Source organism: Equus przewalskii, unplaced genomic scaffold (genome assembly GCF_037783145.1).
Source record: "Equus przewalskii isolate Varuska unplaced genomic scaffold, EquPr2 ChrUn-9, whole genome shotgun sequence".
In the NCBI taxonomy this organism is placed as follows: Eukaryota; Metazoa; Chordata; class Mammalia; order Perissodactyla; family Equidae; genus Equus; species Equus przewalskii.
The window spans coordinates 877,824-901,747 of record NW_027228757.1 but is presented as its reverse complement, the minus strand read 5'-3'; the positions used below and the strand labels follow the sequence as shown (position 1 = coordinate 901,747).

The following is a 23,924-nucleotide window of genomic DNA, read 5'->3' as shown; positions in this document are numbered from 1 at the left end:
GTTGGGCCAGGCCTCACAGGATAAATAGGCCTTCTGTGTTTATTAGCTTCTGAAAGTCAGAGAAGTCCCCAAGATGTCAGTGGACAGAACAGTGCCTGGCACAGAACAGCTGCCCAATAAGCATCAACGAAGGAGCCCATGGGGGTTGGGGAACAGCATCAGGCTGTTTGGAAGGGGGAGCTGGAGTGCTCAGAGCGCCCAGTCAAGCAGACTTAGACCAGTTCAGTCTGGGGAGGGAGGAGGCGGAGGACCCAGGGAGGAAGGCAGAGAGGTGGCTGCCTTGGTGTCCTGGTTGTGAGGCTCCCAAGGGGGTTTTCTCTTAAGGGGTGAGGGTGAGGGTGAAGGGAAGGCAGGTCTGCGAGTTAGACTGGAGGAGGGCTTACTTCCAGCAGAAGGCAGAGGTGCGGGAATGGGCAAACAAGAGAAGGGCAGGGGAGAGGTCCCCAGCCCTGCCGTGGGCTGGGAGCGACCTGTGGGTCTCATAGGCTGTGGCCAGCAGAGGGCGCTGCTCACACAGGCACGATGGCCTGAGAGTGCCGTGTGCGCGTGCGTGAGTGGGGACCGGCGGAAGGAGCGGGAGGAGTTCCAGGATACCGCCAGGGGGCGCCGCGGTCTTTCTTGCCGAGTTCCCGGGGCGGGGAAGGCGGGGTGGCTGGCTGTCGAGGGGAGGGTAAGATTTCCGGCCAGGCTGAGCTGGCCCAGGGGGCTGTGAGTCAGCGGAGGTTGAGATGATGAGGTCACTGAAAACTGGAGAGAGAATGACTGGGGAGGGAGGGGTGTGTGTGTGTGTGTGTACCTCATCGCAGTGCACAGATTGTGCCTTATTGTGCCTTATGGGAAAAGTGTGTGTCGAGATGTCATCTGTCTTCATGATGGAGGGTGAATCTTATTGCTGCAGATCCTCACACTTAACCACACTGGGTCACACACATGCACACACATGTGCACATTGTCATATGTACACACTCCTGACTGTGCCCACTGTTAGACCACTTTCAGCCACATGGGCGATTCTTATTTTTTTCCCCTAGAAGCCGGTAAAACCTGGTAAATCTGAGAGACAGGGAGACAGATCCAGAGGAGCAAAAGGCTGAGAGTGACAGGGAGAAACCCAGAGACAGGGGGGAAGACAGGGAGAGGGGCTTTCTCAGGCCACCCCTGCCCAGCTCCTGGCCCTTCTCCACCCTGTATGTAAACCCCAAACCAACTTGTCTCTGAGATACCAGCACTGACCTCCCAGACCCACTTACCACCTACCACCACCATTCCTCTCCTCACCTCAGGGTTCACCTGTCCCACCTCTGTCCTCCCCGCATAACCCAGACAGCGTGGCTCGGGAGCGGGACTGTTTCTTAAGGAGCTATAGGAAGAGGATGATCCTGGGGCCAGAGAAGACCCCGGCTTTATCCTGTATTACCCTGCGATTGCCCACTCGTTGCACTTTTAGGGATGTCGGAACATTTAGCTGGAATTCTAAGTGGGGCAAGACCAAGGTAGGCCTTTCAAGGGAAGGCCTGAAGAGGAGAAGGCTGAGGAGGGGGCAGTGTCTGTCCTTGGGTTCTTAAGGAAGGTTCTCTGAGAAACATACCCTCACAGAGATGGAGTTTGGATGGCAGGTTGAATTTCCCAGAGAGACTCTGGTGGCGAGCTGGAAGGGGCCTTGGTTTCCCGGTCCTGTCATCAGTGTTTCTCACTAAATCTCCCCACAGCAGTAGGCAGGGGTCCACCATCTTCTCAGATCCGTGGATGAGGAGAATTCCAGGGGTTGATATAGGGCTGGAACTAGAATCCTTTCCCTGCTCCCCAGCACCTGCTGGGCTGCTTCGGCAGGGCCGCCGGAAACGGAAGCCTTCTCCTGGCTTTGTTGGGCTTCCTGGGGAAGGGGGAACTGGTCCAGAGATGACTCAGCACCCTGCACAGAATCTAACCCCTGGCCCAGTGTGTGTTGTGGTGGTGGTTGGGGATGGGGCCTGTCTTGGCCTGGGGAGGGGAACTGGCCCCTCACGGAGGGTCAGCCCATCTCTTTGTGAGCTAGATTAGGGGTCCACCTGTGTCTGCCTCTGCCTCCAGGCACAGCACAGACCTGACCACGAGCCCAGCCCTGGCCAGCCTCTGGATATGTGGTTAAGCTCTCAGCCTCTTTCCCATGTGTCCACAAGGGGGTCGCCCCACAGGGTTCCCTGTCCTCTGGGGAGGAGGGAGGTCAGAGAGTGTTTGGGTGTAAGTGGGGAAGGGAGGTCCAGGCTGGGCGAGAGTCAGGGGCTGCCTGGCTAGCCCAGGGAGTGGGCCTTCCCGAGGTCGTCCGTCTACCAGGGTCCCCAGCTTCCCTCCCAGGCTGCTCTGACTCACACCCCGCCTCCCCACTGCTCCCCCCAACTCCCCACCCCCAACTCCCAGATCACTGCCCTGACCTCACTGGGGCCTTTGTCCCGGCCCGGAGGCCCTGTCTGTGGGCCTGTCTCCTGCACAGGGAGAGAAAGGGCCCCATTGTTCTGGCTGCCTGCCGGGACACAGCAGCTCCCAAAGACTTCCAAAAATGCTCTGCCTGTCAAAACCCATGGGTGCGAGGGCTTTCTCTGGGGGCTGCAGTCAGAGCCCTGCCTGGAGGGAGGACCCACGTACCCTCCCCCCCAGCTGATCAGTTTCCTCCATTCCCCAGACTGGAGGTCCTTCCTGAGATCTAACTTCCACTCTGCCGGCTGCAAGCAGTCTACTCCCTCCTGGGAAGGGAGAATGGAAAGATTCAGGGGCAGAGCATGAGGAAGGATTTGGGAAGGAGGGGAGAGAAAAGAAAAGAGGGAGAAAGGAGAAGGATGTGAGGAAACTCCCCCCCACCGAGAGACTCTGGACTCCAGTTAATTGTCTGAGTGGGTGGATCTTGCGGCCTCTGTGTTTATTTCCCCGCGGTTCTTCCTTAGTCTTTAGATAGCTTGTTGACAGAGGGAAGGCTGTTGACCGCTTTGGACTGGAACATAAGGGGAGCAGCCCCCAGCCCCCTGGCCCATGTTCTATGGACCCCAAGCAGCACCTAGGAACTCTAGTATCATTGGCAAGGGACGTCTCTGTGCCTCAGTTTCCCCCTCAAGGTGAGCTGAAGTTCCTGCTGACATATAAGTTCCTGGCAAATGAGTTGAATAGAAAAGGAAAGAATCCAGGAGAGCCCAAGGGATTCAGAAGTTGGGAAGGGGCCAGGGAGGAGGGAGAAAAGGAGGAGGAAGATGGAGGAGAGGTGAGGAGGGGGAGACGGGGAAGGGAGGGGGTCCGAGGGTGCTGAGGGAGGGTGACAGCAAGGGGTGTCTGTCCTCAGCAGGGAGGATGGAGTCCCAGAGGACCCAGGAGGGGCCAGAGCCAGGGGGGCATCTCCCCACCCCTGAAGTCTCCCAGTCACCCTTCTTGGGACCCTGGGGCCCCAGCCTGTCAGCTGCTGAGCCCACAGCTGCTGGGAGATGGTTCCTCGACAGTGGCCCCCTGGCACCTGCCTTGGTTTATTTCTGGAGCCACAGCTGAGTCATGGGGGTGGGGGGAGTGAATGGGGCCAGGGTTGCGGGGGGAGGTAGTTTGTGACTGGAAAAGGAGAAGGCTGAAGGGGGAAAGAGGCCTCTAGGACCTGGGACTCTGGGGCCCAGGGTCCATCCTTGTGGGGCAAGATGGACAGATGCTACAGCATGAGGAACACGAGTTAGGTTACAGGAGGGACGTCCACATGGGAGCCCCTGGAATAATGGGGCTTGGGGAAGGGGTAGGGGAGCAGAGGCAGAGTCTACTGCTCCTGGAAAGTGGGAGAAGAGAGAAACCTGATCTGCAGGTGGGGGTGCTGAGTTAGAAAGAGAGGGGAGAGAGGAGAAGGGTGGATTGGGATCTTAGGACGGGGAGAGGAGAATCAGAAACGACCATCTTTTCCTCTGCTTCAGATCACAGACTCTGCAGGCCCTCACCCGAGGCCATTCGGTCCCTCCTCCTGTCCCCGAGCCAAGCAGCCCCTTCCCTGGTGCTGTCACTTGAGATGCTCCTCTTTGTCTTTCGAAGGTGGGCCTTCAGACTCAGGAACGGGGGGGGGGGACGGGGGGGACGACCTACGTCCCTTCTTTACCCACTTGAACTGCGTTCACAAGAAACTTCCTCTTTTTCCCCTTCTCAGGAAGACCCTCAAGTCTAACTTCCATCCATCCTGCTGCTAGACCTGTTCTGGAACTTAGCCTCCTCCGTGGGGTGGGGATGGGGGCCCAGAGGGACCCAGGGGCCTGTGCCCAAGCCTGAGTCCTCTCGGGTTTCCTGGGCTGGGGTAGGCTTGGTCCCCATTCCCTCCCCTTTCCATGGGCAGCTCCGGAGGGCACATTCCAGCTGAAATTAAATCACATTCCTCCTTCTCTGCCTGACAAGGATGGCATTGCTGACAGCAGCTGCGACACCACAGGGTCAAGTGGCAGCAGCTGGTCCCCCAGGGAGGGGCTGAGAAGCGGGGAGCTGCGGGGAGCTGAGGGACCAGGGCCTTTGGAAGCAATGAATGAACTCTGAGTCTTTGATTTCAAGAGGCCTCCCACCCTGCAGTGGGAGGGGTAAAGGTTAGACCACAGGGTGCCAGAGCTGCCTGGAGCCTCGGGGAATGATCTGGTCCACCCAGGACTGTACAGACAGAAAACCAAGGCCCCCAGCATCACCTTCTGAGAGGACCCCAGAAGGACACCCTCTCCCTCACCCTGGACTGGCTCCCACATCAGACAGGAGGCTGAGGGGGCCCTTTAAGAGGCCACTCTGAGCTCTCTTGGCCAGAGCCCAAAGCTGAGGACTTTGATTTCCTCGGCGACTCTGGCAGCTGGCGGTGGCAGCAGGGACAGCATCAGGCTGGCTGAATGGAGAGCACAGCCCCTGACCTCACCCTCCGAGGCGCCTCAGCCTGCGCGGCCTTATAAGGAAGTGCCCCAAACAAACCGAGGAAGCCACCTCCGGCCCCCCACCCTGCTCAGAGGCTATATTTACCCAGAGGAGGCCCCAGAATAACCTCCCACTTGTCCTCGTGCTGGGGGGCGAGGGGGGGGACCAGGGAGCGGGGAGGCAGGCGGCTGGTTCTGCCTCCTCATTCCCTCCTCTGGGGACTCCACCCTCCAAAGTGCTTCCTGTTGTCCGAGCTCATCATAGTTGTTCCTTCACTCATTTGTTCATTTATCCATTTGTTCATTTATCCACTACGTGTTCACTGAGCACCCTCAGGCCCCCAGGCGCTGTGCTGGACAAAGGCTTTGCCTTCCTGGAGCTTCTACAACGACAGGGTCTTCCCAGGCGCCACAGTGCTCTGGGCCTCCTACCCTCTGGCCACTCCTTGTGGCTCCTCTCTGCAGGAGTCCCCTGGGAGCTGCGTCCTGGGGTCACTCTGGGTGACCTCTAGACCCACGACCCTCCAATTCTTGTCCTAACCTGGTCCTCTTTCCTGAGCTCCACGTAGCCACCCTCCCCCAGGGCAGCTCCTCTTGGAGGTCACCATTTCCTACCGGATTCTCCAGCTCAGAGGATGGGACCACCTTCTCCCATCTGCCCAGGCTAAACACCTGGGAGCCTCTGCTGCCGCATCCCCCTCCGTCTCCCACGATGGCTCACCGAGTCCCGAGACTCTGCTTCCCTTGCATCTCTCCTCTCATCCCCTCTGCCGCCATCAGCCCCTGCGCGGACCGCTGCGGTACCCCCCTGAAGCTCTCCGGCCCATCCAGTCCATTCGCACACAGCAGCCTGGAGGTTTTATTTAAAGGGCAAACCTGGTTATGTCACCTCACTACTTAAAACCCTTCAGAGTCTCCTCATATCCCTTAGGAAGGAGTTCGTATTTCCTGGCTGCCTGGCGAGGCCTCTGCCCACTGACCCCTGACCTCCTCTTTAGTCTCACTATGAACCTTCTCCACCCTCATTCTCCACCTTTGGGCTACACAAAGCTTTTTTCTGCTCCTCAAGTGCCCAAGCTCTCTCTTCTTGCCCCAGGATTTTGCACATGCTGTTCCCTCTGACTAGAATCCTTTTCCTCGCCCTCTGCCCTCCTCATCCCCACACTGGGGGGCTCTTGCTCCTCTTTCAGGTTCTCAGGGCAGCCTTCCCTGACTCCCTCCTCTCCTACTCCTCCAGCCCAGATCAGGTGAGTTCCCCTGCCCTATGCTCCCATGACCTCCCACGCTTCTCTGTTTTCAGGTATGGCTTCCACTCTGAAGCTCTTGTTCAGTTACAAGGTAAAGCTCCCTGAGCAGGGAATCCTGGACCTCCAGCGCCGGCGTAGCACATGGCACACAATAGCCGCTCAATAAATATTTGTTGAAAAATGACACTCACTCCTAGTATCACCACCAGCAATGTCCATGTTACTACCCAACCCTCATTTCTCTTGCTGCAGAGACAGACTACCATTGCCAAAGAGGACACGCCTCCCACCACATACCTCCCTTAGGAAAGTCCTCGCTTCTGTCTAAGTCAGATCCCTCCTGCTGTCTGAGATTGTCAGCAGAAGCGGCTGGTTTGGGTAACTGTAGGGGACCAGGGACCCTGGGGGCAGTCCCAGGGAAAAACTGCTTGGCTTGGCCTCTGTCCTTGGTCCCTTGCCCAGGCGGAGGTGCCCAAGGGCATGGAGAGATCAAGGACGAGATTTCTTTGTCCCAATTCGAGGGGCAGGGAGTGGGCCTTCCTTGCTTCGAGGCCAGTGTGCTGGCTCCCCAGCCTGGCAGCCTGGCAGGGTCAGACAGGGCCCTATTAGCAGGGGTACAGGAAGAGAGTGGAGGTCTCGTTGCCAGAAGGGTGGGGAGAGACAGGATCCTGAACCCCAAGGGCTGGGGTGTGTGTGAAGTGGGGCCAGGATGCCCATGACAGACTCCTAGATAGGGCAGGAGAAAGGCATGGGCAGAGAAGCGGACAGTGAGATACTGTCGGGCACCCTGTCCTCCCCTCCTTGGCAGAGGACCTGAGGAAGGTCCAGGGGCTGGGGCTCCATCCGCTCATCTTCCCCCGCCCTCGGCCTTGGGCCTGAGGAGAGGAAGAGCCTGCTCCCAGATTTGAGATCGTCTCCAAATGGGGAACCCTTGTTTGGCAGCCCTTGTGTCCCCACACCCGAGGTATTCAGAGGCCTTCCTTCCGCATAGCTGAGCTGGGGACTGGTTTCTATTTGGGTATCCTGACTTCAAGGCTGTCAGAGCCTAATCCAGAAACCCCTGCTCCCTCCCTGCTCTATGCAGGGGCCCAGAGAACTCCTGGGAAGAGGGGTCCGGGTGAGGAGAAGCTGTGCCGGGGTGCGCCCCAGTCTAACCCCAGTTATCAGCACAGCACAATGATCAGCACACCTGACAGCTTCAGTTTATCTCTCTCCTCACCTCCACGTTCGTCTTCCCTGTCTCCTGCATCAGCACGTGAGGAAAGTCCTACTTAAGATCTAAGCTGCAGCCCTCCAGCTTCCCCCACCCTCCTCCTGCTCTCCCTGCCCCAGGAGGCTCCCAAGTCACCCAGCCCAGTGCCCCTTATTGTGTGGCTGAGTCTGAGGTTCAGAGAGGTTAAATGCTGACCGGAGGCCACACAGCCAGACTAAGGCGGGACAGGCCTCCCTCTTCCCCTCCCCCTGCTCTGACCCAGCCAGTTGGAGCAGACATCACAGGCCAGACAATTGTTTGGATTTAGGGGGCAAGGGGGCTTATTATGCTGGCGGCACTGAGGGGCCAGTGGGGAGGACATGCAAGGGTGGGGGTGGCCCCAAGGCCTAGTCCCTGTAATCAGCGTTGTGGGCAGAGATGATGATGGGCCTGGCTTCCGCAGGCGCTGAGGTCACCTGGACTGGCCCCCCCAGCAAAGCAGCACCCCGCAGCCCTCCCCGGGTCCCCACCACTGCTGCCTGCAGCCTTAGTCTGTCTTGTCTCCCCTGTGAGGACTTCCAGGTCCTCCTCTCCTCAGAAGGCAGCCCCTCCCCAATACGAGCATCTCAGGCTTCCTGTCCCCATCTCCCCCCAACTCTCCACTGTCTCTTCTGCTCCTCCCCCGGCCCTGAGGTGCCCCCTGAACTGGGAAAAGAAGAGTCCAGAATTTGTAGGCAGAGGCTTTACTTTATTGAGGCAGGGGTGAGCCAGGCAGGGCCACAGCATGGCAGGAATAGGGGGGTCAGGACATAGGAACACTCTTCCCCCTCCCCCGGTGGCCAGACACCCCATGAGGGTGCAGTGAGGAGGGGCAGGGCTGGCGAGCCCTCTCCCCTGGGAGGAGCTGATGAGATGGGGAGGGAAGCAGGTGCAGGAAAGGGAGCCTCATCCACAGGGATTCAGCTGGCTTGAGCCTGACGGGGCAGTGCGGGCAGGATGTTTTTTACTCCTGGAGCCTCCATACTTGGAACAGGTCCCTCTGCCACACCCCATTTCACCTTGGCCAGCTAGGCCTCTCGGACAGAAACCACGGGTCAAGAGAACACAAGTTAGGGTGAGAAGGGAGGGTCCTTAGGGACATCTCCCCCGCCCCCCCCATCCTCAGTGCAGGAAGAGGAGCTCTTTCTCTAGTCCTCCCCCGAGGACCAGGAATCTCCATCTCCTTCCCTCTGACTGAACTTCAGGAACTGGCCGGGGCCCAGCTGAAGCGGAGCCCCTGCCCAAGTGGTCTTCAGGGCACCCTCCTCCGCCCCCTCCAGGGGGCTCCCTCTGTCCCCCTCGGGGGCCCCCAGTTTCCCCTGCTCTACTCCCTCAGACTGCTCCAGTCCGTTCACCACCCCCCCATTCACATGCTCCAACTCTTCCTTCAAGCTGGGGCCCTGGCCATTGACACCAAGCGTGTCCCCTACCCCCGGGCCTGTGTCCTCCTCCCCACTGAGGGTCTCCAGAGGGCCAGGGACTTGGTCCTCCCTCTCCAAGGGAGCAGGGTTAGACTCCTCTTCTGAGCCTGAGGGCTCAGTGCTGTCCTGGGACACAGTCCCCAAGGCAGTCACGGGGGCATCACCCACCACACCCCTCAAGCCATCATCCCAGGGCACGGTGACATCCATGGTCTCAGACTCTGGGAGCTTTCCTGTCTGAGGGCCACTCAGGGCAGGGAGGCTGCCAACAGAGGACCCCGGGCCCCACCGCCCAGCCCCTGGCTCCCTCCCCTCCTCTTCCTCTTCATCTTCTTCCTCTCCCTCCTCCCCACTCTCTTCCTCGTCTGCAAACCCATCAGACTCCCCATCCCGATCCCAGGCTGCAGGCTCTAGAAGCAGCTGGGGTACCTGGCCCAGAGGTTCTGCTGCCTCCCCAGGGACCCCAGGAAGGAGAGAAGCCTCGGTCCCCAGATCCTCAAATTCCTCTGACAAGTCAGAGTCCCGGCCGCATTCCTCCTCCTCATCTCCCTCCCTCTCCTCTGAGGGGTAGGGGTGGGGCCTGAGGCCCTCAGAGGCCAGGACCACAGGATCCCAGCCTTCCTTTCTGGTCTCCCCTTGAGGGGAGGGCCTCTGCTCCCCAGCCAGGTCCCACTTGGGGGAAGCAGGGGACCTGAGGTAGAGGCCCAAGGGAGTGGAGTCGGGAAGAGTCTCCCCCAGCTCATCAGCCTCACTCTCTTCTCTGCTCTCCTCCCCCTCCTCCTGGAGGCCCTCAGGGATCCCCCCAGAACCCAACTCCTCCTGCTCACTCTCCACCTTCTCCAGGGCCTCAGCCTTGCCCTCCAGCTCCCAGCCAGCCTCCTGGCTCCCCTCAGCCAGGGGCTGGGGCCCAGGGGCATCTTCATGGATTGGGGTGGGTGACCGGGGCTCAACAGGCCTTGGGCTGGGGGTCCCCAGGACTGGTTTTGCATCCTCCACTGCTTCCTCTGACCCCAGGGGCCTGGGTTGAGGGGTATCACTTCCATCATGGCACATGTTCTCAGCAGGGAACACCTGCTCTGCTCCCCAGGGGGCCTCAGGCTCTGACTCCTCCCAGCCCCTGGGAGGCTCCGGGGGGTCTCTGCTCTTCCCAGGCAGTGTGGAGAGCTCTGGCTCCAGGGCAGCTGCCTCCTCTAGGTCCTTTCCAGGCCCTTCCAAGCCCTGTACCCTCTTTGCCTCCAAACCTTCCTCGCCCAGGAGTGGCTCCATCACCTCCTCTCTAGCCAGGAGGCCTGGGTCCTCCAGCTCTAGGGCCTCCTGCCCAGGCCCCTGCTCAGTTTCCATAGCAGCCTCGCCCACACCCACAGCTGTCTCTAACCCTGAGGTGACCTCAGGGGAGGCTTGGCCATCCCTCGGGGCCTCCTCCTCCTCTTTCAACACTGCTTCTATCACCTCTGACATTCCCCAGGGAGCTCCGAGGCCTGGGGCCCCCACCTGCTCCGGATGCCCTTCGGGGTCTTGGAGGCCCTTAGCACCTCCCTCCCCGCTGGCTCCCTCAGCTGGGATCCTGTGCTCTTTGGGCTCAGGGCTCCCTGGGCACCCCTCCCCTGCGGCAGTCAGCTGCGGCTCCCCCTCCTCTACAGACTCCTCCTCCCCAGCCAAGCCATCCTGTGCCCTCGGGTCGAGCTCTGCCTCACCCTCGCTGTCCATTCCAGCCCTCCCAGGGGGCATTTCCTGATCCAATTCTTGGTCCCCCACCACCATATCTTCCCTCCTCTGCCGATCCGCAGACAGCGGCAGCTCCTGTCCCTCCTCTTCCAGAGGCCTCGGGGACTCTTGATTCTCCCCCTTGTCCACGTTCTCTTCCTCTTCCAAGTACCTTTGACTTTCCTTGTCTACCTCTTCTGGAGATCTCAAATTCTCCAGGTTCCTTTCTCCTAGAGATCTCAGTGATTCTTGATTCTCCTTTTCTAGGGGTCTCAATGTCTCTTGATTCTCTTCCACAGACACTAGTGGTTCTTGAATTTCCTTTTCTGGTGGTTTCATTGTCCCCTGATTCATTTCTTCTAGAGACCAGAGTGGCTCTTGGGTTTCTAGAGATTTCAATATTTCCAGATCTTCTCCTGTAGACTTTAGTGGTTCTAGATTCTCTGTTTCTAAAGATCTCATTGCCTCTACACTCTCTTCTTTTAGGGACCTTAATAACTCTTGATTCTCTTTTTCAAGAGGTCTCAATATCTCCTGGTCTTTTCCAAGAAACTTCAGTGGCTCTGGTTCCACCTTTTCTAGAGGTCCCAATGTCATCTGATTCTCTTTTTCTAGAGGTCTCATTGTCTCTTGGTCGTCTTCTTCTGGAGACCTCAGTGGCTCCTGGTTCTCTTTTTCTAGAGGTCTCATTGTCTCTTGGTCTTCTTCTAGAGACCTCAGTGGCTCCTGGTTCTCTTTTTCTAGAGTTCTCATTGTCTCTTGGTCTTCTTCTTCTAGAGACCTCAGTGGCTCCTGGTTCTCTTTTTCTAGAGGTCTCATTGTCTCTTGGTCTTCTTCTAGAGACCTCAGTGGCTCTTGGTTCTCTTTTTCTAAAGGTCTCATTATCTCCTGGTTCTCATCTTCTAGCGACTTCAATGGCTCCTGGTTCTCCTTTTCTAGCAGTCTCAAGGTCTCATGATTCTTATCTTCTAGAGACCTCAGGGACTCCTGGTCCTCTTTTTCTGGAGCCCTCAAGGTCTCTTGATTCTCATCTTCTAAAGACTTCAGGGACTCAGGATGCTCTTTTTCTAGAGGTCTTGATGTCTCCTGATCCTCTTCTTCTAGAGACCTCGGTAGCTCTTGATTCTCTTTTGCTAGAGGTCTTGATGTCTCTTGGTTCTCTATTTCTTGAGATGTCAGTGGCTCTTGATTCTCCCTTTCTAGAGCTCTCAATGACTCAAAGTTCTCCTCTTCTAGAGACCTCACTAATTCTTGATTTTCCTCTCCTGGATATGAAAATGTCTCTAGATTATCTTCAAGAGATGTCATTAGTTCTTGATTCTCCTTTTCTAGAGATTGCAATGTCTGTGGGTCTTTTCCTATAGGCTTAAGTAGTTCTACAGTCTCTTTTTCCAGAGGTCTCACTACCTCCATGTCCTTTCCTTTTAAAGATTTCAATAGCTCTTGATTCTCCTTTTCTGGACTTTTTAGTGTTTCTAAGTTCTCTTCTTCTAAAGACCTCAGAGACTCTTGATTCTCTTTCTCGAGAGAGCTCAGTGTCTCATGGCTTTGTTTTCCCAGAGACATCAGTGGCTCTTGAATCTCCTCTTCCAGAGCCTTCAGAGTTTCTTTTTCCAAAGGACCCTGGGAGTCCTGGATTTCCTTCATGTCCAGATCCCCTTCTTCTTGCTGTGTTTCCTGCTGCAAGCTGCTCACCCCTTTGACTTCTACGGCTGTTTCTTTCTCTGCCAGCCCCAAGACTTGCCCTTCACCTTCCTCCTGGAACCTGCTGGACACTCTAGATCCACTGGGTTCTGCATCTTTGGCCTCTAAACTGGGGTGGTCAGGGCTGAGGGGTGGGGCCAAGGAGGCATGATCCTCAGGGGACTGGCCTGTACCGGCCTCTTGCAGCTTGCCCCCAGGCTCCTCTGGTCCTGGCAGGACACTGGCAGGGATAGCCACCTTGGCTTCAGCCCACATGGCCTCTGGAACCTGTTGCCTCTCAACCTTTGGCTGGAGCAGGGAGAGAGGGGCATCCTGAACTCTGACCTCTGCATCTGTAGCAGAGCGGAGAGGCTGAGGTGTGGGTGGGATGGGGGTGCTGGCCAAGGTGGGGGTACGGGCCTGGAGGAATTCCTGTCTCTTCAGAAAGTTTGGCACAGGTGTCTCGAGAGTATCAGGCAAGGATGAGGAGAGGGGAGTTGGGCTCAGGACAGAAAGCAAAGGTCCCAGGCGCCGGCCCTCTGGGGTCCCAGGGAAATGTAGCTCCAGCTTCGGGTCTGGAAAGCCAGAGGGGAAGAGACAGTGTCAGAAGGTGCTGGCAGGGCAGAGCGGGAAGCCACAGAGCAGTGACCATTTCTGGCAAGAGTGCCCATGGGCCCTGTCCCCACCTCCCTCTGGCTGGGCTGACAGTGCACCCGCTGCTGTTGGGGCCAAGGAGTCAAGATTTAGATTGGTGCCTCTCAGAAAAGAAATCACCCTGGGATATGAAGAGCAAAGAAGAATAGAGTTTGAGGGGGCAGGGGCCTGGCCCCTCCTCTTACCCTGCAAGCTGAGGGCAGCTTTGGAACCACTGCTGGGTGTCTGCAGCCGGGAGTTCTCAGCCTCTAGAAGGGTCCTGGGGATGAGGGAGGAAAAGCTGGGTAAGCCCTCCGCCCAGAGGCCAGTGGGTAAGCTAGCCGGCAAAAACCCACAGCTGCGCTTGCATGTCCTGGCACAGCAGGCGTCTTCCTCACGTTCACCACCATCACACAAAAGCCACACGCAGGGTTACGCTTGGCTGTGCACATGACATTACTTGGTCACATACCCACAGATATCACACACTTGGTCACACAGCATCACGCACTTATTTGGAACACACAGCTGGACTCACAAATACACAAGCAGATTCCCACACAGTCGAGACAGTGTACACACACCCACGTAGGCTTAGACTAGTCTCCTTCTCCCCACCTCCCAGCCCAGTGACCTCATCCTCCGTGTGGGGGGCCAATTCTCATGCTAATTGCTGCCTTTGTCCACGCAGCCATCTGGAGGGTCTGAGTGGGGGGCTTCCCAGGGGAAGTGGGAATTCTCAGGCCGTTCCCATGGGATAGGCTCCCTCCTCCTCTCCTGGGGCCCCCAGAGCTGGTCACAGACAAAAGCAAATGAATTCAGCTCCCTCTCTCCAAATCCTTTTCACGCCTCAAAAACCAGCGGTTGAGCCTGCCCAGCCCCTTCCCCTTGGTGGTTTGACTGGGGGTCAAGGCCTTCATCTTGGGATCTCTAAGTACTCTGGATCCCCAGCCTCTCAGGGCAATGGAGGTCTTTGTGTCCATGCTCCTGCCCCAGTTCCCCATGGGGACTGAAGAGGAGGGGACCAATAGGGGAGGGGAGGGCCAATCAATTCAACACGTTATGCTGAACATCTACTCTGTTCCTCTGCATGCTCTCGGAGTCTGGTTAGTATTTTCTGTGGTCGCACCTGTGTCCTTCCCAGTGCAGGGTCATGCCTTCTGAGCTCTGTGCTCCGTGAAGGTAGAGGTACTCTCGTCCTCACCCCTGGATCCCCACTGACCTTCCCTCTCTGGGCCCTGCCTCCTCTCCCACCCTGAACCTGTCCCACGGCCCCTGCCTTTGTTTGCCTGTGGATTCTACAGGCACTGTCCTCATAGCCTGTCCGCCTCTGGCCCCCACCCTGTGGATTTGGGGTACACAGCCCTTCACACTGGCAAAGCCCCTTCCTCAGGCTCTGTCACTGGATCCTCAGCCAACCAGGCCAGTTTCCGGGAAGAGGCTATGAGTTTGCGCAAGGCCACAGAGCCAGAGAAGCAGCACCTCCTCGGTCTCAGCCTCTCCTGACTCAACAGACAATTCGGTTGGCAGAAGGGCTGGGCGGGGCCGAGGGCACTAGGGTTTGAGAGGAGTCAGGGTCCATGATGTTCAGGGGTCTGGACGTCACCCAGACCATCTCCCATTCTCCAGACAAGGAGACTTGTCAGTGCAAGTCCGTGCCACCAACCCACATCTGCAATTCCTCTTTTCTGAGGCTTCTCAAGGGCATCATGCCCTCGGTGTCAGCACACACACACAGAGACTAGGCTTTTCAGGCCCTTGGCATGGATGCAGATGTCCCACACGTGTCCAGCCCACTCTCCTGAGGCCCTCCCACTCAGCAATGTCACCTCTCTTTGGGGGATTTCCTGGGTATGGGATGCTTCTCTGGTCCTGAGCCCATGGGGGAGCAGCAGGGGCTCAGGGGGGAAATGTCCTGGTGTGGAAGGGATCAGCCTACAGTCACAGAACCTAGTGGTGGCAGAGCTGCTTCCACCTGTGGCTCTGGGCCCCTTCAGCTGAGGAGTCTCTACCCCAACATGTAAGTGTGCATCTGTGTGCCTGGGGGTAGGGTTCAACCCATACCTGTATGTGGCCACCTCCAGGCTGAGGGACATCTTGAGGTGTGCCAACTGCTGCCGACCTTCCAGGACCTGGGCGATCTGGCTCTGCAGGCCCTGTTTCTCCTGCTCCAGAGCCTCCACGGCCAGCTGCAGAGCAAGCCAGAGGCGGTGAGGGAAGGGGCGGGGTCCTTCCTGCTATCTAACCTGCATCTCCCTTGGCTGCTGCAGCAGCATCTTCTGCTCCCTGACTGACTCTGGGTAGAGCAGATTCCTGCCTCCCCGACCTCCCTCCCTGCCCAGAGAGCCCCCTCTGGAGCCTCCCAGAGAAGAACAGTGGCCCCTCAGCCCTCTCCCACGGCCTGGCTCCTCTTCTGAGGATGCTGATTAAATGGTAGCACATGCTGCTCAGAATTCAGCTCCCACAGGAAAGGGGAGGTGAGGAGATGGGTTACAGAGAGAAGGAGGGGGAAAAAGTGGAAGCAGAAGGAAAAACGATTAATCAAGAGGCTTGGATCTTGAAGGACTGGAAACCAAACAGTCCCGGTCCGGATCGCTGCCTCTTGCTCCTCACACCAGGCCCCCACCCCCTCCACTTCCCACATGTTCTGGAATCTTTCTCTTCTGAGAGGCGGGGTGGGGGGGCAGCCATGGTGAGACCTCTGTCTGGCCCAGGCAGGAGGCTGTTTTCTCAGCTGCTGGTCACTTCTGCACAGTGAGAGGGGGAGCAGCTGTCCCAGGCGTCTGGAATGTGCTCGGGGAGCTGAGAAGCCATACCATGAAAGAAGGGCTGGTAGCCACTAATCCAGGGCCCCTCACCCCCTCCTGTCTGGGGGAGGAGGCCTGTTAGGAACTTGGAGAGGCTGAGCTGAGCGGGCAGACCATCAGACTCACCTCAAAGAGGGAAAGTCCTGGGCATCTCCTGTGTGAGAGCAGAGCCTAGGGAGGGGCCCAGGTGCCATCACAGGGAAAAGGTGCCATCCAGAAAGGGAGGAGGCTGCTGCAATGGTGTTGGGCCCGCCTGCCCTTCCAGGGGTGTGCTTTGAGAGGGCTCTGAACCTCCACCATTCCCACCCTACCCTAGACGGAGCCTAGACAGTTTAGGGCCTCTGGCACCAGGTATGGGTTTTCTGAGAACTGGCCCCTGACTCGACAGCCATCCCCACCCCCCACTTCCCATTCACTTCCCAAGAAGGTCTCCAAGCCCCATAGGGACTTCCCCAGGCCTTGTCTGCCCAGGCCCTCCGACCTCCTCACCTGGAACTTCTCAGTGGCCCGCAGACGCTCCTGCCAGCGCCCCTCCAACCTCTGCTCCAGCGCGGCCCTGCGCTCGTGGAGGCCACCGCGCTCGGCCTGGAGCTGCTGCAGCTCCAGACGACCCTCGCGAGCGCCCTGCACCGCACGGCCCAGCCGCTCACGGGCCTGGCCCAGCGACGTCTCCATTTGGGCCACGCGCTCCTGGTAGCCGCGCACTGCCCCGCGCCACGCCTCGCCCAGCCGCCGCGCCAGCTCCTCCACCTCAGGGGCCGGCGCTGGGGGCCCGCGGGGCGGCGCGGGGCAGCGGGGGGCACAGGCGGCCTGCGCATGCAGGCCGGCCCGCTCCTCCTCGTGCGCCACACGCAGAGCCTCCAGCTCGCGCTCCAGCTCCGCCGCCTGGTTGCTCAGCCAGGCCTGGGCGCACTTCTCGGCCTCGACCGCGCGCCGGCTGCGGGCCACCTCCTCCGCCATCCGCTCCCGGGCCAGCCGCTGCTGCTGGCATCGGCCGGCCACGCCCTCCACCTCTTCCACCAGGTTGTCGCGCGCCACCTCGGCCGCGTGCTTCTCCCGCCAGCGCTGGTCGACGAGGGCCCGCAGGGCTGCCAGCTCGTCGTCGGCACGGGCCCGCCAGGAGGTGTCGCCGGACTGTGCCCGGAGACCCCCGAGCTCCGCGCTGAGCAGCTCATTCTGCTCCTCGAGCGCCTTGACCCGGGCCAAGTAGGCCTCCAGGCGCCGATTAAGCTCCCACATCTGAAAAGATTCCTCCCCCAGGCAGCCCTCCATCCTGCTCGTCTGACCCACCGAAGGTGGAGAGACGCGGGGCACTGGGACAAGCCAGCGGCTCTCAAAGCTTTTAGGACGAAAAAGAAAAGGAGACCGATTGGGACAATGACGGGGCGGGGCGAGGCGCAGCCCGAGCGACTGAGAGTCTGGAGTGGGAGCGACGCTATTCATACTCCCGCCAGCCTGGCGGGAAAAGGGGCGGGACCCAGGCCTTAACCCCTTAGAGTTCAGAGAAACGGCGGCAGCCTCTGTCCCTGCGCCACGGTGTGCTGGCGAGTGGAACCAAAGGAGAAGCCAAGCGTGGAGAATCCGATGTGATGGAGGTGGCTTTCTGAGGGAGGACGCCGTGAGGGTCACAACCCCTGATAAAAGCAGGTTATGCACAGAGCTGAGCCTGTGGACTGGGCGCCGGCGGATTCAGACCTGGGAGGGGGTGCAAGTTTGAGTCACTCAGCACACCCAAGAGAGGAATCGCTCACTGAATTCCTCTAAGACTCAGTTTCTTCATCCGTAAGATGGGAGCAACGATGGACGTCTCACGGATTGCTGAAAAGGTAGATGTGGCCATGATTTTTGTAAATAGCAAATACTCACCTTCCTGAAATACTAGAAGAAAAGCTTAGCGGCACTGCCCCGAAAACAAGAACAAATACATCATATTGGAAGACACGAACATGCCGCTCCCCCACCCCGCCCCTCTCCCCTCCCCCCATTGCCTGTCTCCATCAGAAAACGGAGAGATCAGGTGAAAGGATGTTTTCCCCACCATTCCCCTCCATCCTTCCTACAGCTCTTCCTACCTGAGGTTCACACACCCACTTTAGTAGTGGAGGGCCTCACCCACTTCTCAGGGAAGTGCGCCCCATCCTGCCTTCGGTATCAAGAATTTTTGGTCAGAGGGCGCCCCCTGGTGGCTTACAGACCTAGACAGTAAGAGGAAGCAGAAAGAAGAGGCTGCTGTTTGCTTCATCACGACCAGCCCCAAGTTATTGAGCCTTTGTGATGCGTCAGATGACGTTCTCACATTTTACTTGCATTATCTGATTGAATGTTCAAAACATCGTTTGAAGGTTCTACAGTTCATGAAGAGAAGAGCTCACTGAGGGTGGGAGTAGTTGGGAAGCCTGGTTGGGGGTGGGGGGTGGTCCTTCAGTTGGGTAGTGACGAACAGGCAACATTTGGGGTATGTAGAGTGAAGGGGAGGCCGGGCCAGACTGAGAGAGTCAGGGATAACGAGGCCAAGGGGCTCCTTGGGGAAGGAATTTCTGCTCATGTAAATCCAATTTAGCTCTCTAAGTGTGAATTGAGCACCTACTATGTGTCAGCACTCTGTCCCAGCCCCGGAGGAGCTCAGAGCTTGGTGAGGTGAGGGCAACAGTGATGGGCACGCACAGTCTGGTGGTGAAGCAGACACAAGAAGATTACAACAATACTTATCTCCCGAGGTGTCCACAGAGAGCTGGGGAGCACAGGGAATGGAGAGGGTTTTATATCTATAATGACCCGGTGGGGTCATCTGTCCACCCAGGCCTCGGTCCCCAGGCCAACTGGACTTTGGAATTCACTCTCAATATTTGGAATGGAGGCCAAGGAGGGGCCGGCGGATGTGGAGGGGGGGATTGACCGCGAGCTAGTGCAGACCAGAGGCTGAGTCCTCTCCATCCTCACATTACCTCACAAGTCCTGCTGTTTGGTTTGGGCTGGGGGTTCCCAAGAATTGTGTCCAGGAGAGCTGACTTGGGCTCTCTCCCTCCTCTTTCACTTCCTGGCTGTGGGGAGAGGGATGCTGAATACTTGAGATCCTCTTGGATCCTTGAGGGGGTCCCCTGGAGAGGTGGGGTGGCATTGGGGAGGGGAATTTCTCTGCTGGACCCCTCTCTCTCACCCAGAGGGCAGCCATTTGTAACTGTGTTTCATGCAAAGAGCACTGAGTCTGACTTTGGCACTTTCTAGCCGAATGACCTTCAGCAAGTCACATAATTTCTCTAAGTGAGCCTCAGTTTACCTGTTTGGTGAAGAGAGTTAATACTTACCCATCCCCATAAGCTTGTCCTAAGGATCAAGCAAGACCAGGTAGGGGAAGTCTTTGTACAGAGGCTTTCTGAGGACGATCACCATGAACGTCATGAAGCTGGAGCAAACTCTCCTCCCGTGAACCAGTCGCGGTGAGATTTGAGGGTCATGGGGAGCACAGATGATCTAGAATGTGGAAGAGTATGGTCCTGATTTTCCTAAGGCAGGAGAAAGTGGGTTCTAGCAACCACAACCTGGCGGAGCAACATTAATGACCAGCAGATTCTGAAAAGATAACTGACTTTTGAAGCAATGAAAAACTGAGGAAACTGAGGCCCTCCATGGAGGCCAGCAGGCCCTCAATGGGCACACGGTGGGCCAAGTGGCCTCCTCTCCTCCCCCCGGGGCTTGCACTGGATTACTGGGATTTTTATGAGGCCTTTGGCTGCACTTCTTGTGTCCCTGGGCCCAGGACACGTGGGCCATGTGAGACTACAGTGGTGGATACACAGTCCAGTAGCCGTCCCCAGAGATGTCTTTGAGTGAGCTGAGGAGGGCCCTGGGGGCTGCCCGGTGGGGTTCTGTCCTCCGTCCTGACTACTACAAGTTTTTATTAAAGACCTAAATGAAAATGTGGAAACCGTATTATCAAATCTAGAGATTATGCAAGAACTGAGGGTTAGATTTCAACGGAATAGAAGAAGATGACATTTAAAGGCATAAATGTAAAATTCTGCTTTTGGTTTAAAAAAAACCCAACGGTGATGACCCTGTGGCTGAGTGGTTAAGTTCGCACGCTCTGCTTTGGCAGCCTGGGGTTTCACAGGTTCGGATCCTGGGCGCAGACATGGCACCGCTTGTCAGGCCATGCTGAGGCGGCGTCCCACATAGCACAACCAGAGGCACTCACAACTGGAATATACAACTATGTACTGGAGGGGTTTGGGAAGACAAGAAGACGAAGAAGAAGAAGAAAAAAAGAAGATTGGCAACAGATGTTAGCTCAGGTGCCAATCTTTAAAAAAAAACCCAACAGCATAAAAATGGAAGAGTGAAGAATAGAGCATATCTAGTGAAGAAAACCTGGGAGTTTTAGCGGACCACAAGCTTGTTACAAACCAACACAGTGAAGTGGCAGCCTAGAAAAGGAAAAAGGAGGTAAGTGGTTAGTAGATAGAAGGTGTCCAGATCAGAGGTGGTGACATTCCCATTGCCCTCCACACCTGGAGGACACTGTATTTTAAGAGAGACACTGATGGTTTGGAGTTGATCCCAGAGGAAGATGACCAGAGGGTAAGAGGGCTTGGAATAATGTTTGATGAAGACTTTCTGAATCAACTCATGTCTCAAGATTGAGGCTAAGCTCCAAAATTAAAAATAATAGCCTCTAAGTACCACACACATCCTAAAGAAAGTTGGCAGACCCCCTCCGCAGGTCTTACCCCTGCCCCAGTCTGCTTGAGAGAAGGCAGGCCGAGTGTGAAGAGGGAGTGTGCGGCGCACTGGAGCGCGGGGCGGCCAGCCCTTGAGGGCAGGCTGTGGCTTCCCCCTCCTCTGCTCAGAGGGAAGGTCGATGCCCACCAAGGCGAGTGGGTGTGGGCTTCCTAGGGAACGACTTCCCAAGGTTGGGGTCTGCCTGAAGGACCCACTGGTGTCCACTCCTAGGCAGCTGTCCTTTAGAGCAGGGGGCCTGCTCGTCTGCCCTCTGGGCCTGACTCAGCAGGGGAAACAGACCCTGGAGAGAGATACCAGGAATAGAAGGGGCCACAGAGAAGGACAGGGGAGGTTCTGTGGGCCAAGAGGACTCCGTGAAAGGAGCCCCATGGGGCAGCAGGCTTCAGGCATCACCACCCCCAAGGGAGATCCGCATCTGATGGAGGCTGACTGTGGCACCAGGTGAGTGGCATGCACTCCTGTTTCCTCCTGCCTCCTGCAGAGGAGAAAGCAGCCTCAGAAGGGACCTGCCAAAATGTCCTTAAGGGACAGGGGAGGGAGATGCACAGAACGGTATTGTGGGTGGCGGGCAGAGAGACCTAAACCTTCCATTTTTGTTACCTCCCCTATCCCCCACTTTCACTGCCTCATAATGCAGGGGTTCAGGGAGGGGCTCGGAGGTCACTCTTGTCTCGTCACTCCATCCCTAACTTAGCCCCTATGTTCATCTCCCTGTTCCCCTTTTCTCTTGCCCTCCACTCCCCAGCTAGATGGGTCCTGCTGGACATGTGTGCAAAGGGAAAAGTCAGCAAGGAGTCACAAGCCTTGTGACAACAAGAAAAGAGATGGGAAGAGGGAAGTAGGCAGCATGGAGACCAGATGGTAGGAGGGACAACAACTCTGGGAAGCTCTGTGCGAAGAGATCTGGTGAAGCAGAGAGAGGGAGGCAGCTGGTGCCAAGGAAGTGATCAGCAGAGCAGACGGGGGGCCCAGGCACCCCTCCTGGGAAGTCCGGCCTTGGCCTCAGAGCTTTGGGTACTGGCTGGCCTCTGCTTTCCCCTCCTGCTTTTCGCCATCCACACGAGGGAGGCTTGGAGCTGGTCTGGGGCTGGGCAGCAGAAATGCTCCCTGTCTCTTCATTTTCTCCTTTCCCAGCTGGAGGGGTAATGGGGCTGCCTTTGCTGCCTCCTCCTTTCCCTCGCGTGCACAGCAGGGCAGATGGCCTCCCCATGCTCCATCCTGGGTGGAGGGGTTGAAGAACGGCACAGTGGGGTGGGAAAGCGTTGCACAAAGAGCCCCATCTCTCTGCAACCGTGGACTAGTCAATTCACCTCTCTGGGTCTTGGTTTCCTCATTAATTTATTCAAATATTACTTTTAAAGCACCTCGTGACTGCCAGGTTCACAGTAGGCACCAAATAAATGTTTTGAAGGAATCAAAGATGAGTAATATGGAGCCCCATCCTCAAGGATGGGCATGTTGGAGGACAGACATGGGAGCCATAGCGTGTGATCCAGGTAGAGAGGCGTGATGAACAGGGCAGGGGCCAAAGGGAGCGGCAGAGTGGGTATGTTCGGGCCTTTCCCGTGAGGAACCGTGGAAGGGATTTCACCTCAATGGAAGGGTAACCTGGACAGATCTGCAGCTTAGAAAGATCACTGAGGAGGACTGGGGTGGGGTGGGGGACAGGCAGGATGGCCAGTAAGGAGGCAGTGGCCACCATCAGGGTTCAAGGTGATAAGACTCAAATCTAGGGGTGGAGAGGAGGGAAGAGATGTGAGAATATTTAGGAGGTATCAGTTCCAGGGGTGGAGGGTGTGGACGGGGAAGACTCACATGTGTGGCTTGGCCTTAGGGACGGGGAGGGATGGTGGCATGGGAACATGTGCAGGGTTGGGGTCAGATTTAGAAGCATGATGCACGGGTGAGGTCGATAAGGGAGGAGGTGAAGCATGGAGGGGGTCGTTCAGTGAGGGAGGGTATGGGCACAGACCGATGAGCTGTTCCCTTCTATCTCTGGCCCTCTGGGTCTGTGGTTTTGATGAGCAACTTGCAAAGAGGCAACCTGCCCACCTCCTGACTCAGTTCAGGTCCATGCTCTGCAGAAAATAGAAGGGGGTTGCCTTAGGACACAGCCACCAGGGGCTGCTATTTCCTCAAGAAAGGCTTTATTCCCCAGGAAACTAGATTTTTAAAACTAAGATTTACACAGTGAGGCAGATAATATTAGCTCATTATCATCCATGGTTTTCCACCTAAGGAAATGACTCAGAGAGGTTAAGTAACCTATCCAAGATCACACAGCTAGAACTTGAATTCAGAGTTCTGACTCAGCCTGCACCTCTTTCTCTCTGAGAAAGAAGGTGATGATGGGGGGTAGTCAGAGGATGAGTCAGAGATTAAAGACCTGGGAGGGAAGTCTTTAATCGATACTGTCCCTCATGCTTCTCCTAGCATCTAACTCAGGGACATCTTAGGCTACACGGAGCCAGGAGATGACCACTGGGCTCAAACCCTCTCCTTTGGGTAAAGTCAAGTCTTTCTATCCTTCCACCACCCACCCATCCAGTTTTGGGGAGAAGTGGACAGAGGAAGGCCAGCTTGGGCTGGACTGGAGCTGGGATTAGGGGGCTAGAGTTGGGCTGGGCAGGAATATCAGGGAGGAAGCTGGAGGGGAGGTCTGTGTTTGGCAATACCTCGAGACCCTCGCCACACTGAGCTTCCATCAGGTGTTTTCTGACTGACTGTCTAACCCCACGCTGGTCTGACCACACCCCATGGAAAGAGGGCACAGACACATTGTAGTGTGCCCATTGACAGACCAGGCACCTGGAGGCAGTGTGGCAAGGCTGTTGTGAGCACAGGCTCTGGAGCCAGACCCGAGTTTGTGTCCTGGAGAGACTCTTAACCTCTCTGACTCTCAGCTTCCTTACCTATAAGATGGGGACAATCATACTCGCCCCACCTGAGCATGGAGAGCTCATGTCTGTGAGGGCAGGGACCCAGTCTGTCCGGTCCAAATTCCCAGTGCCTGGTCCTCAACAGGAGCTCAGTGAATGTTTGTGAAACGAATAAATGAGTGAATGATGTAGAGGTGTTTGGGCCGTGACCACCCAGGCCACCGTGAATAGTCGTACCCGGGGCTCCTGGTGCACAGGTGTGTGCCTTTCTCTCCGGCGCCATCTGGGAGGGAATCGCTGGTGAGAGGGCATGCACATCTTCACAGCCACTGGATATGGCCACATCATTTTTTTAAAGCGGGCATATCAGTTTACTCTCCACAGTGCACAGAGTTCCCATTGTTCCACATCGTCTTGGTTGGGTCAGGTTTTTAAATTTCTCACAACCGTGAGGTGTGTTCATTCAATACAACTGTGGAAACGCATCAACGTGGATGAACCTCACGAAGATCATGTTCAGAAGGAAAAGCAACCTGCAGATTCCAATTCTTTAGAGGTTCAAACCCCTGCAAAACAATATGTTATTTGAAGATACCTGCATATGTAGTAAAAATATTTTTGAAGGCAAAATAGTGATAAAGATAAAGGAAAGGATAGTGGTTCCCTCTGGAGAGAAGGAAGGAGATGCAAGAGGGCTGGAGAGGTACA

General features: G+C 56.8%; 1 protein-coding gene and 1 long non-coding RNA gene across 2 annotated transcripts; one reads left to right on the top strand and one right to left on the bottom strand.

Moving 5' to 3' along the window:
• Positions 1–636: 636 nt before the first annotated feature.
• LOC139081760 (uncharacterized) lies at positions 637–6,302 on the top strand. The gene is made up of 3 exons (XR_011537048.1): positions 637–3,086; positions 3,912–4,026; positions 6,172–6,302. It is a non-coding gene; the product is annotated as an uncharacterized lncRNA (long non-coding RNA).
• A 1,735-nt stretch (positions 6,303–8,037) lies between these two features.
• NES (nestin) lies at positions 8,038–17,811 on the bottom strand. Its single transcript, XM_070608551.1, has 5 exons — positions 17,670–17,811; positions 16,087–17,415; positions 14,855–14,979; positions 12,997–13,070; positions 8,038–12,732 (listed from the first exon to the last, which is right to left on the bottom strand). The coding sequence occupies exons 2-5, from the start codon at positions 17,038–17,040 to the stop codon at positions 8,498–8,500; spliced, it is 5,388 nt and encodes a 1,795-aa protein (XP_070464652.1). The 5' UTR covers positions 17,041–17,415; positions 17,670–17,811; the 3' UTR covers positions 8,038–8,497.
• Positions 17,812–23,924: the final 6,113 nt, after the last annotated feature.

Coding starts and splice junctions, on each gene's coding strand:
- NES (XM_070608551.1), bottom strand. CDS start 17,040: ATGAATAGCGTCGCTCCCACTCCAGACTCTCAGTCGCTCGGGCTGCGC. Junction 14,980..16,086: donor GGGCCACTGAGAAGTTCCAG/GTGAGGAGGTCG, acceptor CTTGCTCTGCAG/CTGGCCGTGGAGGCTCTGGA. Junction 12,733..12,996: donor AGCTGCCCTCAGCTTGCAGG/GTAAGAGGAGGG, acceptor CTGGCTTTCCAG/ACCCGAAGCTGGAGCTACAT.